The 17,654-nt window shown below is 50.1% G+C and overlaps 1 protein-coding gene across 1 annotated transcript; it reads right to left on the bottom strand.

Annotated features, from left to right (window-relative positions):
- Positions 1-8,438: 8,438 nt before the first annotated feature.
- On the bottom strand, positions 8,439-11,567 carry LOC149389993 (putative aquaporin NIP5-1). The gene is made up of 4 exons (XM_089623549.1): positions 10,570-11,567; positions 10,082-10,501; positions 9,809-9,870; positions 8,439-8,932 (listed from the first exon to the last, which is right to left on the bottom strand). The coding sequence occupies exons 1-4, from the start codon at positions 10,777-10,779 to the stop codon at positions 8,737-8,739; spliced, it is 888 nt and encodes a 295-aa protein (XP_089479675.1). The 5' UTR covers positions 10,780-11,567; the 3' UTR covers positions 8,439-8,736.
- Between the last annotated feature and the right edge of the window lie 6,087 nt (positions 11,568-17,654).

Raw genomic sequence — 17,654 nt, 5'->3', positions numbered from 1 at the left:
AAGATATCATCAAACAAAACGCCATCGAAGAAAGACTTGGACGTGACTTCGCCAAAAGATCAACAAGCCGCGACACGCCGGTACGCCTCTGCACAAGTGCGTGCCCTACATGCCTGCGCATGTCCCCGTTGCTCCGGGGCTAGAGCGATGGATGCAATCGCGTCCACCTCGCCCACGTTGAGCTACGCCCCGTATCCGCTTGGACCCTCCTCCACGTGTTGATTACATGATCGTGTTGAGAGAGACGGAAAAGCAAGAGAGCATAGTTGCAATTGTGAGAACATACTTTGTAACCATGAAGGCTTCTCGACGACGAAGCCCCTGGGAAATAAATTTTCCTCAAACACCCGGCAGAAACAGCTAAAAGTTCACCGCCCGGGGCCTCCCGAGCGCTGAACTTGGGGGGCTAATGTTGTAGGTCGTTTTTGGAAAACCCGGAACGCCGGAAAGACGCGCCGCTCAAAGGGCCAATGGTCAGGCCGGAGGTCCTGAAAAGCGGCAAGCCTTCTGTCACAAGTTGACTGGCGAGTCCTCGTACCAAACTCTCACGCTCGTCGAGTCGAGCCTCGAGTCGCCCCTCGAGTCGAGCCTCGAGTCGTTCTCCTCGACTCGAGCCTCGAGTCGTTCTCCTCGACTCGAGCCTCGAGTCGTTCTCCTCGAGTCGAGCCTCGGGTCGTTCTCCTCGAGTCGTCCTCCTCGAGTCGCTCCTCGAGTCGAGTCACTCTCGTCAAGTAGAGACCTTCACATTTCACATAGAAAGCATGATATCCAAAGACCCCTAAAGGCCCACAAGAGTCCGACGAGACGAGCCATGCGTCGCGCGCGCAACACGCCGCACCGGCCACCGCTCACAGCAAGCAACGCGCCGGCCGCGCGCCGCGCCAGGCAGGCCACGCGCCACGCCAAGACGCGCCTGCGTTATGCGCTCCATGCGCCGCGCATCCCGTGCCGTGCCCCCTGCGCCGCGCGCCGCGCCGCGTGTTGTGCGCCGCGCGTGCCGTGCGCCTCCACTTGACGGCGCGCGCGCCCCTAGTCCCACATGGACGAAAAAAGGACCTTCTAAGGCCCTCAAACACCTATAAATACACCCTCTCATTGAGGGGAAAGCCATCCCATTTATTCTCAAGGAACTTGAGACTTCTCTCTGCTTCTATAGATGCCATCCTTGGCCTGAAGCGGATTCTCCTCGATTTCTCGTTCTCAGAGGTTCCGAAGCACTCACGGGGACTTACCGGACGTTGCTCCCTCTGACCAAACGCCCCCCAGTGCTCAAGCACGCCCCTAGGGTTCTCGACTAGAGTCCCCCTGCGCATCTAACACGCCAGACGCGTACGCGATCTCGGAAGTTCTGAGACGCCGCCGAGGACTCCTCCGCGCCTCGTCTCCTTCGTGGAGTACGCTTCTCCACCAAGGCTCCGCGCCTCACACTGCGTTACATACGCCTGAACTACGTTCTGACCTGATCCCACACACGGGTACGTAGGCAGCCGACAGCCAAGGCACGGTCACTCCTCCTCCTCACCCCCTACCTCTCCCGAGAGGCGGGTTGATCGGAGAAAGCCTAGCTCGAGACTTTTGAGTTCACACTCTTGGCCCGGGTGCGATCACTTGGTCCGACCTTGGATCGAACCGCCCGAGGTATTCAATAGTTGTTCATTTTCATGCGACAACACGCGCCATAAGACATCCTAGAGATGCAGGCTAAGACGCCTCCGCGGCGCGCCGTAAGGCATCCCCGAGATGCAGGCTAAGACGCCTCCGCGGCGCACCATAAGACATCCCAGAGACGCACCAAAGACGCCTACATGGCGCACGTAGGACGCCTACATGGCGCAACCAAGTCGTCCCTCGCGACGCACTTAAGACGCCTACATGGTGTACCTAAGACGCCTACATGGCGCACGTAAGACGCCTACATGGCGCTACCACGTCGTCCCTCGTGACGCACCTAAGACGCCTACATGGCGCAACCAAGTCGTCCCTCATGACGCACGTAAGACGCCTACATGGCGCACGTAAGACGCCTACATGGTGCAACAAAGTCGTTCCTCGCGACGCACCTAAGACGCCTACATGGCGCTCTTAAGATGCCTACATGGCACATCACGCCTAAACGATGCACATAACCGTCTCTCACGATGCGCTCTGTGTCGCAACAAGTCGTTGCATATGATGACTAATCGCAATGCACTCGAAGCCGCCACAAGGCGCACCTGAACCGCCCTACAAGGCGCAAGTCCTGCCATCTTCGCCATCGCCAACTGAGCGCGATCACACTCGCCTTGGGAGACTCCCCATCCACGCGAGCTAAATGAAGCGCTCGCAAAGACTCGCGAACTCCGCCTCTAAGCAAGAACTTCGCTCGGCCTGAGTTAGCCGAGACTTTGCTCGAGTAAGCTCCTCCTGGAAGAGTCCCAGGCGACGAGTGAGGTCATGTAGAATCTTCTCGAGCCGAGCCTTGCTCCTCGAGTCGAGTCATTCTCCTCGAGTCGAGCCTCGCTCCTTGAGTCCAATAACTTTCCTCGAGTCAAGCCTTGCTCCTCGAGACAAATCATTCTCCTCGAGTCGAGCTTCGCTCCTCGAGTCGAGCCTCGCTCCTCGAGTCGAGTCACTTTCCTCGAGTCGAGCCTCGCTCCTCGAGACAAATCATCCTCCTCGAGTCGAGCCATTCTCCTCGAGTCGAGCCTCGCTCCTCGAGTCGAGTCACTCTCCTCGAGTCGAGCCTTGCTCCTCAAGTCGAGCTTAGCTCATCGAGTCGAGTCATTCTCCTCGAGTCGAGCCTCGCTCCTCGAGTCGAGTCACTCTCCTCGAGTCGAGCCTTGGTCCTCGAGATGAGTCATCCTCCTCGAGTCGAGACTTCTCTCCTCGAGTCGAGTCATTCTCCTCGAGTTGAGCCTCGCTGCTCGAGTCGAGTCATCCTCCTTAAGTCGAGCTTCGCTCCTTGAGTCGTGTCATTCTCCTCGAGTCGAGCTTCGCTCCTTGAGTCAAGTCATTCTTCTCGAGTCGAGCCTCGCTCCTCGAGTCGAGTCATTCTCCTTAAGTCGAGCTTCGCACCTTGAGTCAAGTCATTCTCTTCAAGCCGAGCCTCGCTCCTCGAGTCGAGTCGTGCTCCTCGATTCGAGCTTTGCTCCTCGAGTCGAGTCATTCTCCTCGAGTCGAGCTTCGCTCCTCGAGTCGAGTCATTCTCCTCGAGACGAGCCTCAATCCTAGAGTCGAGTCATTCTCCTTGAGTCGAGCCTTGCTCCTCGAGTCGAGTCATTCTCCTCGATTCAAGCCTTGCTCCTCGCGTCGAGTCGCTCTCCTTGGGTTGAGTATTGCTATTCGAGTCGAGTCGCTATCCTCGGGTTCAGTGTTGCTCCTCGAGTCGAGTCGTTCTCCTCGAGTCGAGTCATTCTGCTCGAGTCGAGCCTTGCTCCTCGAGTCGAGTCATTCTCCTCGAGTCGAGTCCCGCTCCTCGAGCAAGCACTTGAAACGATTTGCAGAACAGGCTAGCCGAAGCGAGACTATGGAAAAACAAAACAAACAAACAGAGGGAAACTTACCCTCTGGGCATCAAAAACGCCATGACAGAAGAAGTCTACATCGCTACTCAGTACGATGTCCCTTCATGTCTTCAGCGGAGATTATCTGCCCCGACATTGACAAAAAAGTCAGCCCGAATTGGAGTGACACTGCTCCAAAGGCCTCAACAGAGACTTGCACTCACGTCTTGGGAATAAGGGCCGATCTTCCGAATGCAGACGGAGAAGCGTCACCGAAGTTGGAATGGAGGATGCCCCGTGAGACCGACTTATGCTTGATGCGTGATCGAACTTTGAGCATTGATCCCCGAGCAGTCGAAGCCCTCCGGTGCGGCAGAGCCTTCCATCAGGTGCCACTCCGTTTTCTCGAAGCATCAGCCCGCAACATCAACCTCCGTCTTCGAGACCTCGGAATGAGCACGCCTTTGCAAAATGCAAAAGTGCAGTCGCCTTCCAAGCTGGCCGAGACGGAAGCCATGATCTTCCCCTAATAGGTCACGATTACACAATCGTCGCCCTGCTGGTCACCTTCGAGTCCCATGAACTCTGCTTGATGATATCATCAAACAATACGCCATCAAAGAAAGACTTAGGCAGGACTTCGCCAAAAGATCAACAAGCCGCGGCACGCCGGGCCGCCTCTACACACGCACACGCCCTACTTGTGCATGCATGTCCCCGTCGCTCCGGGGCTAGAGCGATGGATGCAATCGCGTCCTTCTCGCCCACGTTGAACTACGCCTCTCATCCGCTTGGATCCTCCTCCACGTATAGATCACACAATCGTGTTGAGAGAGATGGAAAAGCGCGAGAGAGCACTTGCAATTGTGAGAACGTTCTCTATAATCACAAAGGCTTCGCGACGGCGAAGCCCTGGGGAATTAATTTTCCTCAAACACCCGGCGGAAACAACAAAAAGTTCACCGCCCGGGGCCTCCCGAGCGATGAAATTGGGGGGCTAATGTTGTCGGTCGTTTTCGGAAAACCCGAGACACCAAGAAGACACGCCGTTCAAAGGGCCGATGGTCAGGCCGGAGGTCCTGAAGAGCGGCAAGCCTTCTGTCACGAGTCGACTGGCAGGTCCTCATGCCAAACTCTCACGCTCCTCGAGTCGAGCCTCGAGTCGTTCTCCTTGAGTCGAGCCTCGAGTCGTTCTCCTCGAGTCGAGCCTCGAGTCGTCCTCCTCGAATCGAGCATCGAGTCGTTCTCCTTGAGTCGAACATCGAGTCGAGCCTCGAGTCGTTCTCCTCGAGTCGAGCCTCGAGTCGTTCTCCCCGAGTCGAGCCTCGAGTCGTTCTCCTCGAGTTAAGCCTCGAGTCGTTCTCCCCGAGTCGAGCCTCGAGTCGTTCTCCCCGAGTCGAGCCTCGAGTCGTTCTCCTCGAGTCGTCCTCCTCGAGTTGTTCTCGTAGAGTCAAGCCTTGCTCATCGAATCGAGTCACTCTCGTCAAGTAGAGACCTTCAGATTTCGCATAAAAACATGATAACTGAAGACCGCTAAGGCCCGCGCAAGAGTCCGGCAAGACGGGCCATGCATTGCGCGCGCAGCACGCCGCGCCGGCCAGCCATGCAGCAAGCCGCGCGCCGCGCCAAGAAGGCCGCGCGCCGCACCAAGACACTCCCGCGCCGCGCCCGGTGACTCGCGCGCCGCGCCCCCTGCGCCGCGCGCCGCGCGTTGTGTGCCGCACTTTGTGCGTCGTGCGTGCCGTGCGCCTCCACTTGACAGCGCGCGCCCCCCTAGTCCCACATGGACGAAAAAGGGACCTTCTAAGGCCCTCAAACACCTAAAAATACCCCTCTCATTGAGGGGAAATCCATCCCATTCATTCTCAAGGAACTTGAGACTTCTCTCTGCTTCTTCGGATGCCATCCTTGGCCTGAAGCGGATTCTCCTCGATTTCTCGTTCTCAGAGATTCTGAAGCGCTTTCCGGGGATTCCCGAGTGCCACCTCTCTTGATCGAACGATTAATCTTGAGCCCACGAGTGCTCTAACGGTTTTTGACTGAAAATCGCCTACGCGTCTAGCACCCTAGACGCGTCCACCATTCCTGATAAGAAATCGCCTACGCGTCCGGAATCTCCGCCACAACAAGGAACTCTTGACTTAGAGTCTTCCACGTCTCCAAAAGAGAGAAAACACACATTTTCTCTCGCGCTCGCGATCTATGAAGTTCTGAGACGTCGCCGAGGACTCCTCCGCGCACCGTCTCCTTCGTCGAGTACGCTTCTCCATTAAGGCTCCGCGCCTCACACTGCGTCACATACGCCTTGAACTACGTTCTGACCTGATCCCACGCACGGGTACGTAGGCAGCCGACACACAAGGCACGGTCACTCCCCCTCCTCACCCCTTCTCTCCTCTGAGAGGTGGGTTGATCGGAGAAAACCTAGCTCGAGACTTTCGAGTTCACACTTTTGGCCCGGGTGCGATCACTTGGTCCGGCCTTGGATCGAACCGCCCGAGGTATTCAATCGTTGTTCATTTTTGTGCGACAACAACAACTGTAATTTATGCCGAAAGTCACCCTCCCCTTAATTCCAGGATTAGCACCTAAGAAGCGAAATTGCAAGAGAAATTTAATTTTGTAGACTTCAAAATGATCAAAATATCAATACTAGACTCATTAGTTTAATAATATCCAAAATTGGACTTTTGACATATTTTCGGACGAAAATGCCCCTAAAATCAAATATACCCTCGAACTTGTCTATTTCCCTCGCATTTCAAACACTCTTCATCTCTCTCTCTCTCTCTCTCTCTCCCTCTCTCTCACCCTTAGGAATCCGACCAAATCCATTGAAATCCTACCGATTCCGAGAGTCTCCGAGTCATTCCGGCGAGCTTCCACGCTCTAAATCCGGCATTCAAGATTGTCCAAGCTCTCATTCGTAGTCGAAGGTTCCGCAGCTCAAAATGACAAAAAAGGTTAGATTTTTATCTTTATTTCATGCTTTTATTAGTGTAGGATAAATTTTTATTGTTTTAATCTTTTTTAGTTATTCTTGATCATTTGAATTGGATTTAGAAGCTTTTAAAGAAGTTAGGGTTTTTAAAATTTGGGGCTATTTCCGATGACTCTCATCGGATTCTATCGGAATCCATCGGATTCAGATGAAATCCGATGGTGTCCGATGGAATCAATGAGATTCATCAGAAATTTGCGATGGTTTCCGTCAAGGTTCGATGGTCTCCGATGGTATGAAATTTTCCAATGGTTTCGGATAGGTTCTGATGACTCCGATTGTTTCGGATAAATTCTTTTCGAAGAAGATTTCACTCTAAATTCGAAATTATGTTTCAACGCGTACAGGTGGATATGTTTCTTCAATTCAAGCTTGTTTTCAAACTGCTTCCCAATATATATTTTTTCTGAGCTACCTGTTACTTTCAAAGGTTAGTTAAAAAACAACTTAACAGATTATACTTGAATCTCATTTGAATCCACTTAAATTACCTGTAGAAGAATGACTTGGATAATGACTCGGTTCTTCCTTCACAACATCATCGGCGGTGAACTCGGGTGCTTTCCATGAATAAGGAACGATAGGTGATTCGATCATCGGAGGCTCACGCTGACATTGACCCGATGGTTCACAATGACCCGTTGGTACTGTAAACGTTTCGAAAAACTCTTCATATTCTTCTGGCTTGGCGAATTCTTCAAATTCTTCACCTCTACCATTGTTATCTCCATCATATCCTTCACTATTCTCTTCATCACCTTCGCCACCTTTGTTTTCATCACCTTCGCCACCTTCGTATTCATCACCTTCACCAACTTCGTATTCATCACCTTCCTCACTATTGTGTCCATCATATTTGTCACTGTTGTGATACAATCTCTATCACGCATGTATACTTGTCACCGTTTTTGGAACCCTTGTACTCGTTAAACAAGTCATCGTCACAGCCATCGTCTTTAATTTCAATTATAGGATCATTTTGTCGATCCTCGATAACAAGAGTATTCTGTCTCTTCTTTGGTTCATTGCGAGACACCCTTCCAACTTCCAGATCTTTCCCTTTACATACTCCTCGATACGCAATAGGCATAATGATCTGTTTCGGTACCAAACTTACAAAAAGTGGAAATCTATTACGATATTTGTGCTTCATAAAATACGAAACATCACCATTGTCCTTCAAAACGGCAGGACCCAGCGAAATTGTACTGATTATGTATGGGACTTCGAGTTTTAAGTCTAACACGAATCTGTCTAACTCGAGCTTCTCGTATAAAAAATCTACTAACTCCGTGTACGTTACCTCTTTCGAAACTTCGAATGCACGCGTATCTGCATTGGTGAAAAGCCATATGTGTCCTTCCTTCTCCCAAGTGCCGTTAACCATGACAAAAACTGCAAAAAAAAACAGTCAAACTATGCAAAATTAGCTTATCTCTCCTAATGCATCGTATAGATCGTACAACATCGTACATACCGTACTTTTTTTTTTTTTTCCAAATTTCATCGTACAAAAAAGTTAAATCTCATCCTACCATATCGTATACCATCGTACATAAAAGTTAAAACTCAGATTTTAGACCATCTTTCTAGATCTGATCGATATTTATTGCTATATTCTATCATATAATCATAAACTTTGTAAAAATGATTAAGTTAATAATCTTACCCATGATTCTTTTGAAATCCGCTTAAGTAGAGAGGATTTGAGTGGATTTGAGTGTGGGAGAGAAGATTGAAATGATAAAAATGAAGAGTGAGAGATGTATAGGGTTCAGATGAGTATTTTTGTTTGATTTTGGGTCAAAAGTCCATTTTGTAGATATTTTTCAAAATTAAGATCTAATCTTGATATTTAATCACTTTTGAAATCTAATTAATGAAATTTCTCAGCAATAACATTGGCCTATTGCGGTTCTCTATCAACGTATTTGTTGAATTGACAAAGTATAGAATAATACAAAATCAGATATACGCATATTAATGTAAACAAGGCAGACGAAAAGTACAAGTGTGCAAAATAGCACTTTTATTTTTGGTTTTACTGGAAAATACTGAAACAAAAATTAGCACAAATTGATGTAATCAAACACAGTACACACATTCAAACCCTTTAAAACGCCCAAAATATTACAATCCACAAACAGTAAATATTACAGACGCAGATATATTGAATTGAAATAAACAGCGCTGAATAGAAAAGCGTTTTTATTCATTATTATGAAACTGAAGCAGCAGGTAAGAGTGATGCAATCAGCGGCGGAAGCTGCGGACAGGACGGGCGAGATCCACTTCATCGCCGCGGAGCTTGACAGCCGTGTAAGTGGCTGCTCCGGCCAGAGCGCCCAGCGTCGGCGCCACCATGAATATCCATATCGCCTTGTAGTTTCCGGCCGCCACCGCCGGCCCCAATGTCCTCACTGGATTCATTGACCCCCCACTTGCTGGCCTGCCATTATCATCACATCTATTGTTATGATGATCTCATCGTGCATCACTCTCTCTCTCTCTCTATACAAATGTATAGAGAGAGAGTTTTTTTGATCGTCATTATGTAAAATAAAAATAGTATAGTATGACGACACTAAGCCTGCCAAACTATTGAGAACCGTCCACTTTTATTAATCAAACAATAATAATTGCGGTCGTATATATTAGGCGTCTTTTGGTAGCTAGGACTCTGGGCTCATATGTTAGTTTTATATTACAAATAAATCACAACCTGTCATCTCTAACTCTATATATATAATACAAAAAGTGGGTTGACTTATACTTGCTTTATTCAATTATTTCATTTCATCTCATCTCATCCATCTACTTGATTCTTTGTGTTTTTCATTTTCTTCCCAGAAGTTAATAATGCTTGTCTGTTACCTTATGCTTGTCATACTATACGTACGGTGATTGTTTGCCACAACGAATTCAGAATTTACCGCAATAAAATAGACAAGGTGATATATAGTATGAAATCTATTGCATGTGACCGAAAGTGATTTAGGTGAAACCATCTACTGCAACGTCTTTTCTTATCTCTGCCAAGTCATGAAGAGAGTCGGTGTGGTATATAATTTTTTTTCTTATTATATTTATTTTTAATTAGTTAATTTAGTGAAATAATATATTGATCCGGTGGGTACATGTCTAATTAGCTAACGTGGAGAAAAGCCTATCATGTTGCACCAATAATTCAAGATATAAGGAATAAAGTATGTGATACACGTAACGAACACATTCAATAATGTTATAACAGTAATCTATTCATACTAAAAGAAAATGAATATTGTGATGTGAAATGAGTAGTAATAAGAGAGAGTTGTGCAATTACCCCGCTATGAGAATGTTGAGCATAACCGTCGCTCCAACCGCAATGCCCGCCAACTCACCCACCTGTCACACACAATTGTACAAGTTATTTACTCACCCCTTTAACATTAAAGCATTCATTCACCGGCTGTAAAATATCATTTGGATACAGTAAAAATTGGTCATATGCCATGAACGTTGTACGCAAATCTGTGTGTTGTTGGTTTGGTATAGTGTTTAATCTAGGGAGGAAAAGGAAATAAGTAGTTGAAACGATGATGTATGAGTAACTTACGGCGCGTGTATCGGTGGCGACAGCGGTGACGACGAAGAGAAGGATAAAAGTGATGAAGAACTCGAGGGCGAAGGCTTGTCCGTTGGAGGTGGTGGGGACGGTGACTCCGCCGGAGAGGAAAGGGTGAAAGACGGCCTTGAGGAGGAAGGAGGCGCAGATGGAGCCGGACACTTGGGCAACCACGTAGCCGGGGACGTGGGCCCATGGGAAGTGGCGCAGCGCCGCAAAGGCCAGCGTCAGCGACGGGTTCAGGTGGGCCCCCGAGATGTGGCCCGTCGACAGAATTATTATCATCACCGCCAACCCCGCGCACGCCGCGTTCCCGATGAGACTCTCGACCCCTTTGTACTTCTCGTTCACTATCGGCCCCGCCGTGGCTGCGAAGATCAGGATGAACGTCCCCACGAACTCCGCTCCCAGCTGCCATGTCAGAGTCAGTCACGTGGCATGGACTTTCACCATAATCAATATGTATATAATATGCATACCTTGCGGGTGAGAGAGATGGTGGGGGAAGGGAAATCAGAGAGGACCAGGCAAGAGTGAGGCTCGCCCCAAGAAGCCGCGCTCACCGGCAAGCACTTGCACCGCGGCATTGACTTTCTCTCGTAAGACAGAGAGTCAACTCTCCCCGGCGTAAATAGCGCCGCCGGAGTCCCCGGCGTCGCTGGAGCCGTCGCCGCCTCGAATTCTGCCATCCACAATAAATTTAACAGTAACAAATAGGTTTTTTTAATTTTTTTCTTAATTTTTTTTTTTTTTTTTTTTTTTTTTTTTTAGGTTTACGGTTTGTATTGAAGAGTTTTCTTTACATATTGGTGAGATTTTTATAATGGTGTCGCTAGAATGTTGATTTGAGTTTTGCCAGTGTTCCGACCAAAACTGCTAGCTAGCTTGAACTAATATTAGAATTTTATGGATACATTTTTCTGATAATTTTTTTTTTTTTTTTGATGGTTTTGGAAATACAGTGATGGAAGATTATTACATGATTTGAAGGGATTTTTTAAATTTTTGGCTAAGGAATAATGATGTGGACGGCGAAATCCAGGCTGAGACTACAACGGATGATCAATGAAAAATATGTTTGAAATGTTGATTATGAAATTAGACGAAACACGGAGTAATTGAGTACGTATTTGAAGAGAAGCTAGATATATAAAGAAAGGATGTTAAGAAGATGAGAATCTGGAAGAAGGTGTAAAGAGAGTGGAGAAAACTGATTGTGAACTATCCGCCGGGGGTTTCGGAAGACTACAGAGAGTATATATTTATATAAGTTAAATTACTCTCTCTTATAGTTATAGCTATCAAGATTAAAAAGTACTTGATTATATATTTGATTAAGAACAAAGCAATTATGCGAGTATAAAAGAGAAGTAAAGAGGGAGATGAGATAGTGGTGGAGAGTGGAATCTGGATCGGGTGGAGGAGGTAGCAGAATGACTAAGGAAGGAATAATTAAACCTATTTATTTCTCCAAAGTCCAAGCTAGATGGTCATGAATTATGTAGCAATTAATTGCTGATTAAAGAAAAGGATAGCCAATAACCAAATATATATTACTATCTATAGACCGTCTAATATTGAGCTTATATATGTTTTCATTGAAGTTTTCTAGTAAGGTGTAAAAAGTCAAATGATGGGCATCTTCACTCCACTAACGTTCCTTCGTTAATAGCACTTATATTATATCTCTTTTACAACTTGGCTGACAATCACTCAGCTCAAAAAACATGGCTGACAATCACACAGAACAAGTAAATCTCTCTCCTTACAAAAAAAGTAAAAAGTAAATCACTCATCACACAGTACAATTAAATATCTATCTTTCTCTTAGAAATTGAATTTATGAGGATAAATAGTGTTGTCGCTCGTTTTCGGACAACTATTTAGAAATCCCAAACAGTTCGACGCAAGGCCGTACCAAGTGGTCGCGTTCGGGCTAGAGCGTGTCGGACTCGGTATCCCGAGTCTTCCCTTAGCTGTGATTGGTGTTTCCCTCGTCCGTCGTTGGTCCTGCAAGAGAAGGTAACGATGAACTAAAAAGGGAAAACAGATGGATTGCCTCTGTTTACCTCTCCGACGCTCAACATTAGTAGGATTGAGGTGGATATAGAGGGTTTAGGTGTTTAGAGGCCGAGACTTGAGAGAAACGAGTGAGTTACGAGTTCGACAGCGTTTCAGTACTCAAATTCGGATTACCTTTGGGAGAGGGCGGGCCTCTCTTTTTATAGGCGACCAAGGGGTGTTGTGGGCAACCCCTTGGCCGAGTGAGTCTCTTGGGTCGGCCATTGGCCGAGTGAACTTCTTGGAAGGTTCACTCGGCCATTGGCCAAGTGAAGTGCTTGGCCGGCTGAAAGGTTCACTCAGGCAATGGCCGAGTGAACTGCTTGGGAGGTTCACTCAGCCATTGGCCGAGTGAACTGCATGGGAGGTTCACTCGGCCATTGGCCGGCTGAAGGTTCACTCGGCCAATGGCCGAGTGAACTGCTTGGGAGGTTCACTCGGCCATTGGCCGACTGAACTGCTTGGGAGGTTTACTCGGCCATTGGCTGAGTGAACTTCATGGCCGGTTGAAGGTTCACTCGGCCATTGGCCGAGTGAAGGGGCTGAACCTTCGGCCGGTCATTGGCCGGCTGACCCTTGGGCCGGCCATTGGCTGGCTGAGTATTTGGCCGGCTGCACCTTGGGTCGGCCATTGGTTTGGGCCGGCCAATGGCTGAGTCAACCTTGGGCCGGCCATTGGTTTGGGCCGGCCAATGGCCGAGGCAAGGTTTCGCCGTCCGAGGCCTCGCGCCGGTCGCGTGGGTCGAAGTGACGCCTTTGTCCTCGTCGGTCCGAGACGGGCCCACAACATTAGCCCCCCGAGTTTCTGGTCACAAACGCTCTCGAGTTTCTGGTCGCATCGTAGAAGGGCTTTTAATGCATTGTGAGGGACGGCTTTTGTGCGTCACGAGGGACGACTTTGGTGCGTCTTTCTTTTTACGTGTCTTACGTTCTCGACATACTATCGTAGTCGATTCGCACGATTTTGTCGGTGCGCGTCTTATTTTCTAGACTTACCAATGAAGGCGTAATCGATTTGCACTTCTTTGCATTGCGTGGCTTATTTTCTCGACTTATCAACGAAGGCGTAATCGATTCGCACGTCTCGGAGGTGCGTGGCTTATTTTCTCGACCTACCAATGAAGGCGTGATCGATTTGCACGGCTTTATTATGCGTGGCTTATTTTCTCGACCTACCAATGAAGGCGTGATCGATTAGCACGGCTTGGGCCTCGGGGGGCCTTGGTGTCACGTTGGTGTGAACGGGTTTTTCGTGGACGCTGGCTAGACCAGTTACGTCCGACGGGCGCAGGCCTTTGAAACCCATTTGCGACTCGCTGCCTATTGGCGCACGAGCTGGGCGGCGAGCGTGGCGCCACATTTGCGTGACCAGGTTTTCCGTGGACACTGGTTAGACCAGTTACGTCTGGCGGGCGTAGGCTTTTGAAACCCATTTGTGACTCGCTGCCCATTGGCGCACGAGTTGGGCGGTGAGCGTGGTGCCACGTTTGTGTGACCAGGTTTTCCGTGGACGCTGGCTAGACCAGTTTCATCCCGCGGACGCAAGCCTTTGAAACCCATTTGTGACTCGCTGCCCATTGGCGCACGAGTTGGGCGGCGAGCGTGGTGCCACATTTGTGTGACCAGGTTTTCCGTGGACGCTGGCTAGACCAGTTTCGTCCGGCGGACGTAGGCCTTTGAAACCCATTTGTGACTCGCTGCCTATTGGCGCACGAGTTGGGCGGCGAGCGTGGTGCCACATTTGTATGACCAGGTTTTCCGTGGACGCTGGTTAGACCAGTTTCGTCCGTCGGACGCAGGCCTTTGAAACCGATTTGTGACTCGCTGCCTATTGGCGCACGAGCTGGGCGGCGAGCGTGACCATACCACCTCATGAGCGTGGCACTCTTGGGTGTGCGTGTCATGTGATAGGCGGGGTTAGGTGTAGACTTGATCCCCCGGCGAGTGTGGCACCTTAGTGCGCTGGTCGCGTTTTCGGGTTGAGTCTCTTGGGTCGAGTCTTGTGCCCTTGTGAACGCGACGCCATGGCGTGCGCGTCACGTTTGGGGACTCAATTGGCCCATTCTTTATCTCATGAGAGCGTCGTGGGGCGAATTTTGGTTTGCCGTTAGGGGCGACTTGAGCACGTCGTTAGGGACGGTTTTTGTGTTGCTTGTATGAGAGCACGCAGATTTGTCATCGAGGCTTGTGAGTCTACCGTTGTCCGGTGACTCAAGAGGTTGTGCATGTTTTGCACGAGGACTTCAAGTCGACTCGTGGGTCTGTGACTCAACTCGAGGAGTAAACTCAACTCGAGGAGCGAACTCGACTTGAGGAGTGAACTCAACTCAAGGAGTTATGCGCGAAGTTGACACGAGGACTAGTTAGTCGGCTCGCGGACGAGTATTGTTTCTCTTTGGGACCTCCGGCCTAACCATCGGCCCTTGAGACTTCGTTACACTCTTGTTTTTTGTTTCGAGAGTAAGTTTCAGTTTTGTTGAGTATTGTTACCCATTAGCCCCCCGAGTTTCTTGCGTACTCGTAGAGGAGACTAGAAATTATAATGCGACAGGATAAAGGTTTCGATGCGGAATGCAATCCGATTACCACATCAAAATAGTCAAAATTTACATTCCTAGGCCATTGGCCTTATTTGAAATTTGAAATTGTCTTAAAACCGGAAATAAAACGACAACAATCAGGCATAAAGAAAACGGGAGCGGGCTTCTACCGGTAGTACCATCTTCCGCAGCTTGACCTTGTCTCCGAGCTGGAGGACGGTGTTGTCGGTCGTTTTCGGAAAACCCGGAACACCGAGAAGACACGCCGCTCAAAGGGCCGATGGTCAGGCCGGAGGTCCTGAAGAATGGCAAGCCTTTTGTCATGAGTCGACTTGCAAGTCCTCGTGCCATACGCTCGCGCTCCTCGAGTCGAGCCTCGAGTCGTCCCCATCGAGTCGAGCCTCGAGTCGTCTTCCTCGAGTCGAGCCTCGAGTCGTCCTCCTCGAGTCGAGCCTCGAGTCGTCCTCCTCGAGTCGTCCTCCTCGAGTCGAGCCTCGAGTCGTCCTCCTCGAGTCGAGCCTCGAATCGTCCTCCTCGAGTCGTCCTCAAATCGAGTCACTCTCGTCATGTAGAAACCTTCATATTTCACGTGGCAAGCGTGGTATCTGAAGACCCCTAAAGGCCCACGAAAATCCGACAAAACAGGCCGTGCGCCGCGCCGGCCAGCCGCTCACAGCAAGCCGCGCCGGCCACCGCTCACAGCAAGCAGCGCGCCGGCCGCGCGCCATGCAGCCCTCATCGTGCACCGCGCCAGGCAGGACGCGCGCCGCGCCAAGACGCGTCCGCGCCGCACGCTCCATGCGCCGCGCATCCTGCGCCGTGCCTAGTGACCTGCGCGCCGCGCCTAGTGACCTGCGCGCCACGCCCCCTGCACCGTGCGCGCCGTGCGCCTCCACTTGACGGTGCGCGCGCCCCTAGTCCCACATGGACGAAAAAGAAGCCTTCTAAGGCCCTCAAACACCTATAAATACCCCTCTCATTGAGGGGAAATCTATCCCATTCATTCTCAAGGAACTTGAGACTTCTCTCTGCTTCTCTAGATGCCATCCTTGGCCTGAAGCGGATTCTCCTTGATTTTTCGTTCTCACAGGTTCCGAAGCACTCACGGGGACTTCCCGGACGTTGCTCCCTCTGACCGAACGCCCCCCAGTGTTCAAGCACGCCCCTAGAGTTCTCGACTAGAGTCCCCCAGAGCGTCTAACACGCCAGACGCGCAAGCGATCTCCGAAGTTCCGAGACGCCGCCGAGGACTCCTCCGCGCCTCGTCTCCTTCGTCGAGTACACTTCTCCACCAAGGCTCCGCGCCTCACACTACGTTACATACGCCTGAACTACGTTCTGACCTGATCCTACACACGGATAAGTAGGCATCCGACACCCAAGGCTCACTCCTCCTCCTCACCCCCTACCTCTCCCGAGAGGCGGGTTGATCGGAGAGAACCTAGCTCGAGACTTTCGAGTTCACACTCTTGGCCCGGGTGCGATCACTTGGTCCGGCCTTGGATCGAACCGCCCGAGGTTTTCAATAGTTGTTCATTTTCGTGCGACAACATTTTGGCGCTAGAAGGAGGGGACTTCTCGACCTGTTCAGCCCGAAATCCCTTCTGTTCATCTTCTTCTTTTCTTCTACGAACTCAACCTTCTCGAACTTGAGAAAAGATGAGTAGTCAACCACACGTACGTTCTGAGGGTGTTAACAACCCCGATAACGTCACTGGGACCAAAAAGTACTTCTTGCGCTCCCGAGCGCATGGTGACGACGAGTCGCTCCACGAAGAGAGCTCGACCCGTTCACCATCTCCATCTCCTGATAGCAGGGACAACCGCATTATGGAGTTGGAGGAGAGTATCCGCCGACTAAAGGCGAGGAACGCAAGGTACCACAGCCGATTGGTTGTGAAGCAACCTGTGCGTGACACGGGGATCCCCAACGGGGATCCTGAGAACCTCAACGAGGAAAGCCACGACCGCGACCCTGATTATGAGGGTACTGGCGATCCGGAGGATATCGAGACTTCTCTCACGAAGGACGGGGAATACCCCGCCGTGTTTGAAGCCGGTCCTTCGAGTCCCCTACCCCGGACAGGCGACGCGCCGGCTGCTTCTCAAGAGGGAAATTCCCGACGTTCGGCCCTCGACCGACTAGGTCAAAGGGAGATTGTTATGGAGAGTCAGGGCACGTGGAGAGCGCGCCGTCACAGACGAAGACCGCGTCTCCGTACGACAAGCCCTGATCTTAGGGACCATCTCAATGCTCGACGCATCGAGCGTGGCGATGACCTAAGAGAGCGACTAAGCTCTCGGCCAAACATCCCCGTAACAGCCCCAACTAACGGGAACCGCCGCACGGGTCAAGGGTCTAATGAAAGGCGGCAGCTAACTCCTCCTGAACAGGGAGTTACGCCGACTACCGGTCTCGATGTGATCACTATTATCCACAATCTTCGAAAAGAAGTACGAGATCTCCGAGAACATGGAATAGGCGGAAGTGCCTATGGGGTCGTTGACGAGACCTACTACATCAAATACACAGACGAAACACCAATAGGTCGCCTGTGGAATGCGGAACACTTGAGGCAGTACTACCAGTAGCCAGCGCTTCCCCCATTTTATTTCTTTGCTTTCCAACATTCAATAAGACCTACGAGCCAATGTTTTAAGATTTCAAACTTTTGTAATATTAATAAAGTTCGAGGTTTTTCTTTCAAAATCCACTTTTCCAAAGATTTTCGGTCATCAAAATACGATTGCAAACCCAAAAACTCGGGGGGCTAGTGACATAGGCAACGGCAAGTACACTCAAAATCCTCAAGAAAGTACGCTCCCCAAAAAGAAAGCACGCTCCACCAAAACAAAACGCCCAACCATAAACGGGACGAACGTGCACTTAAGACGCCTCCGCGGCACGCCATAAGACATCCATGAGATGCAGGCTGAAGATGCCTCTGCGGCGCGCCGTAAGA

The sequence above is a fragment of the Urtica dioica genome, chromosome 8 (genome assembly GCF_054948205.1).
Source record: "Urtica dioica subsp. dioica isolate 48M chromosome 8, U.dioica_male_clone48M_v1_H2, whole genome shotgun sequence".
NCBI lineage: Eukaryota > Viridiplantae > Streptophyta > Magnoliopsida > Rosales > Urticaceae > Urtica > Urtica dioica.
The sequence above is the reverse complement of the archived record's forward strand: the minus strand, read 5'-3'. Positions and strand labels throughout refer to the sequence as shown.

What these genes read in the sequence shown, in the direction of transcription:
- LOC149389993 (XM_089623549.1), bottom strand. Translation starts at nt 10,779, where the DNA reads ATGGCAGAATTCGAGGCGGCGACGGCTCCAGCGACGCCGGGGACTCCG. An exon ending in TCGCCACCGATACACGCGCC is followed by an intron (nt 9,871 to 10,081) that starts GTAAGTTACTCA and finishes TGTGTGTGACAG; the next exon opens with GTGGGTGAGTTGGCGGGCAT. An exon ending in CTCAACATTCTCATAGCGGG is followed by an intron (nt 8,933 to 9,808) that starts GTAATTGCACAA and finishes TGATAATGGCAG; the next exon opens with GCCAGCAAGTGGGGGGTCAA.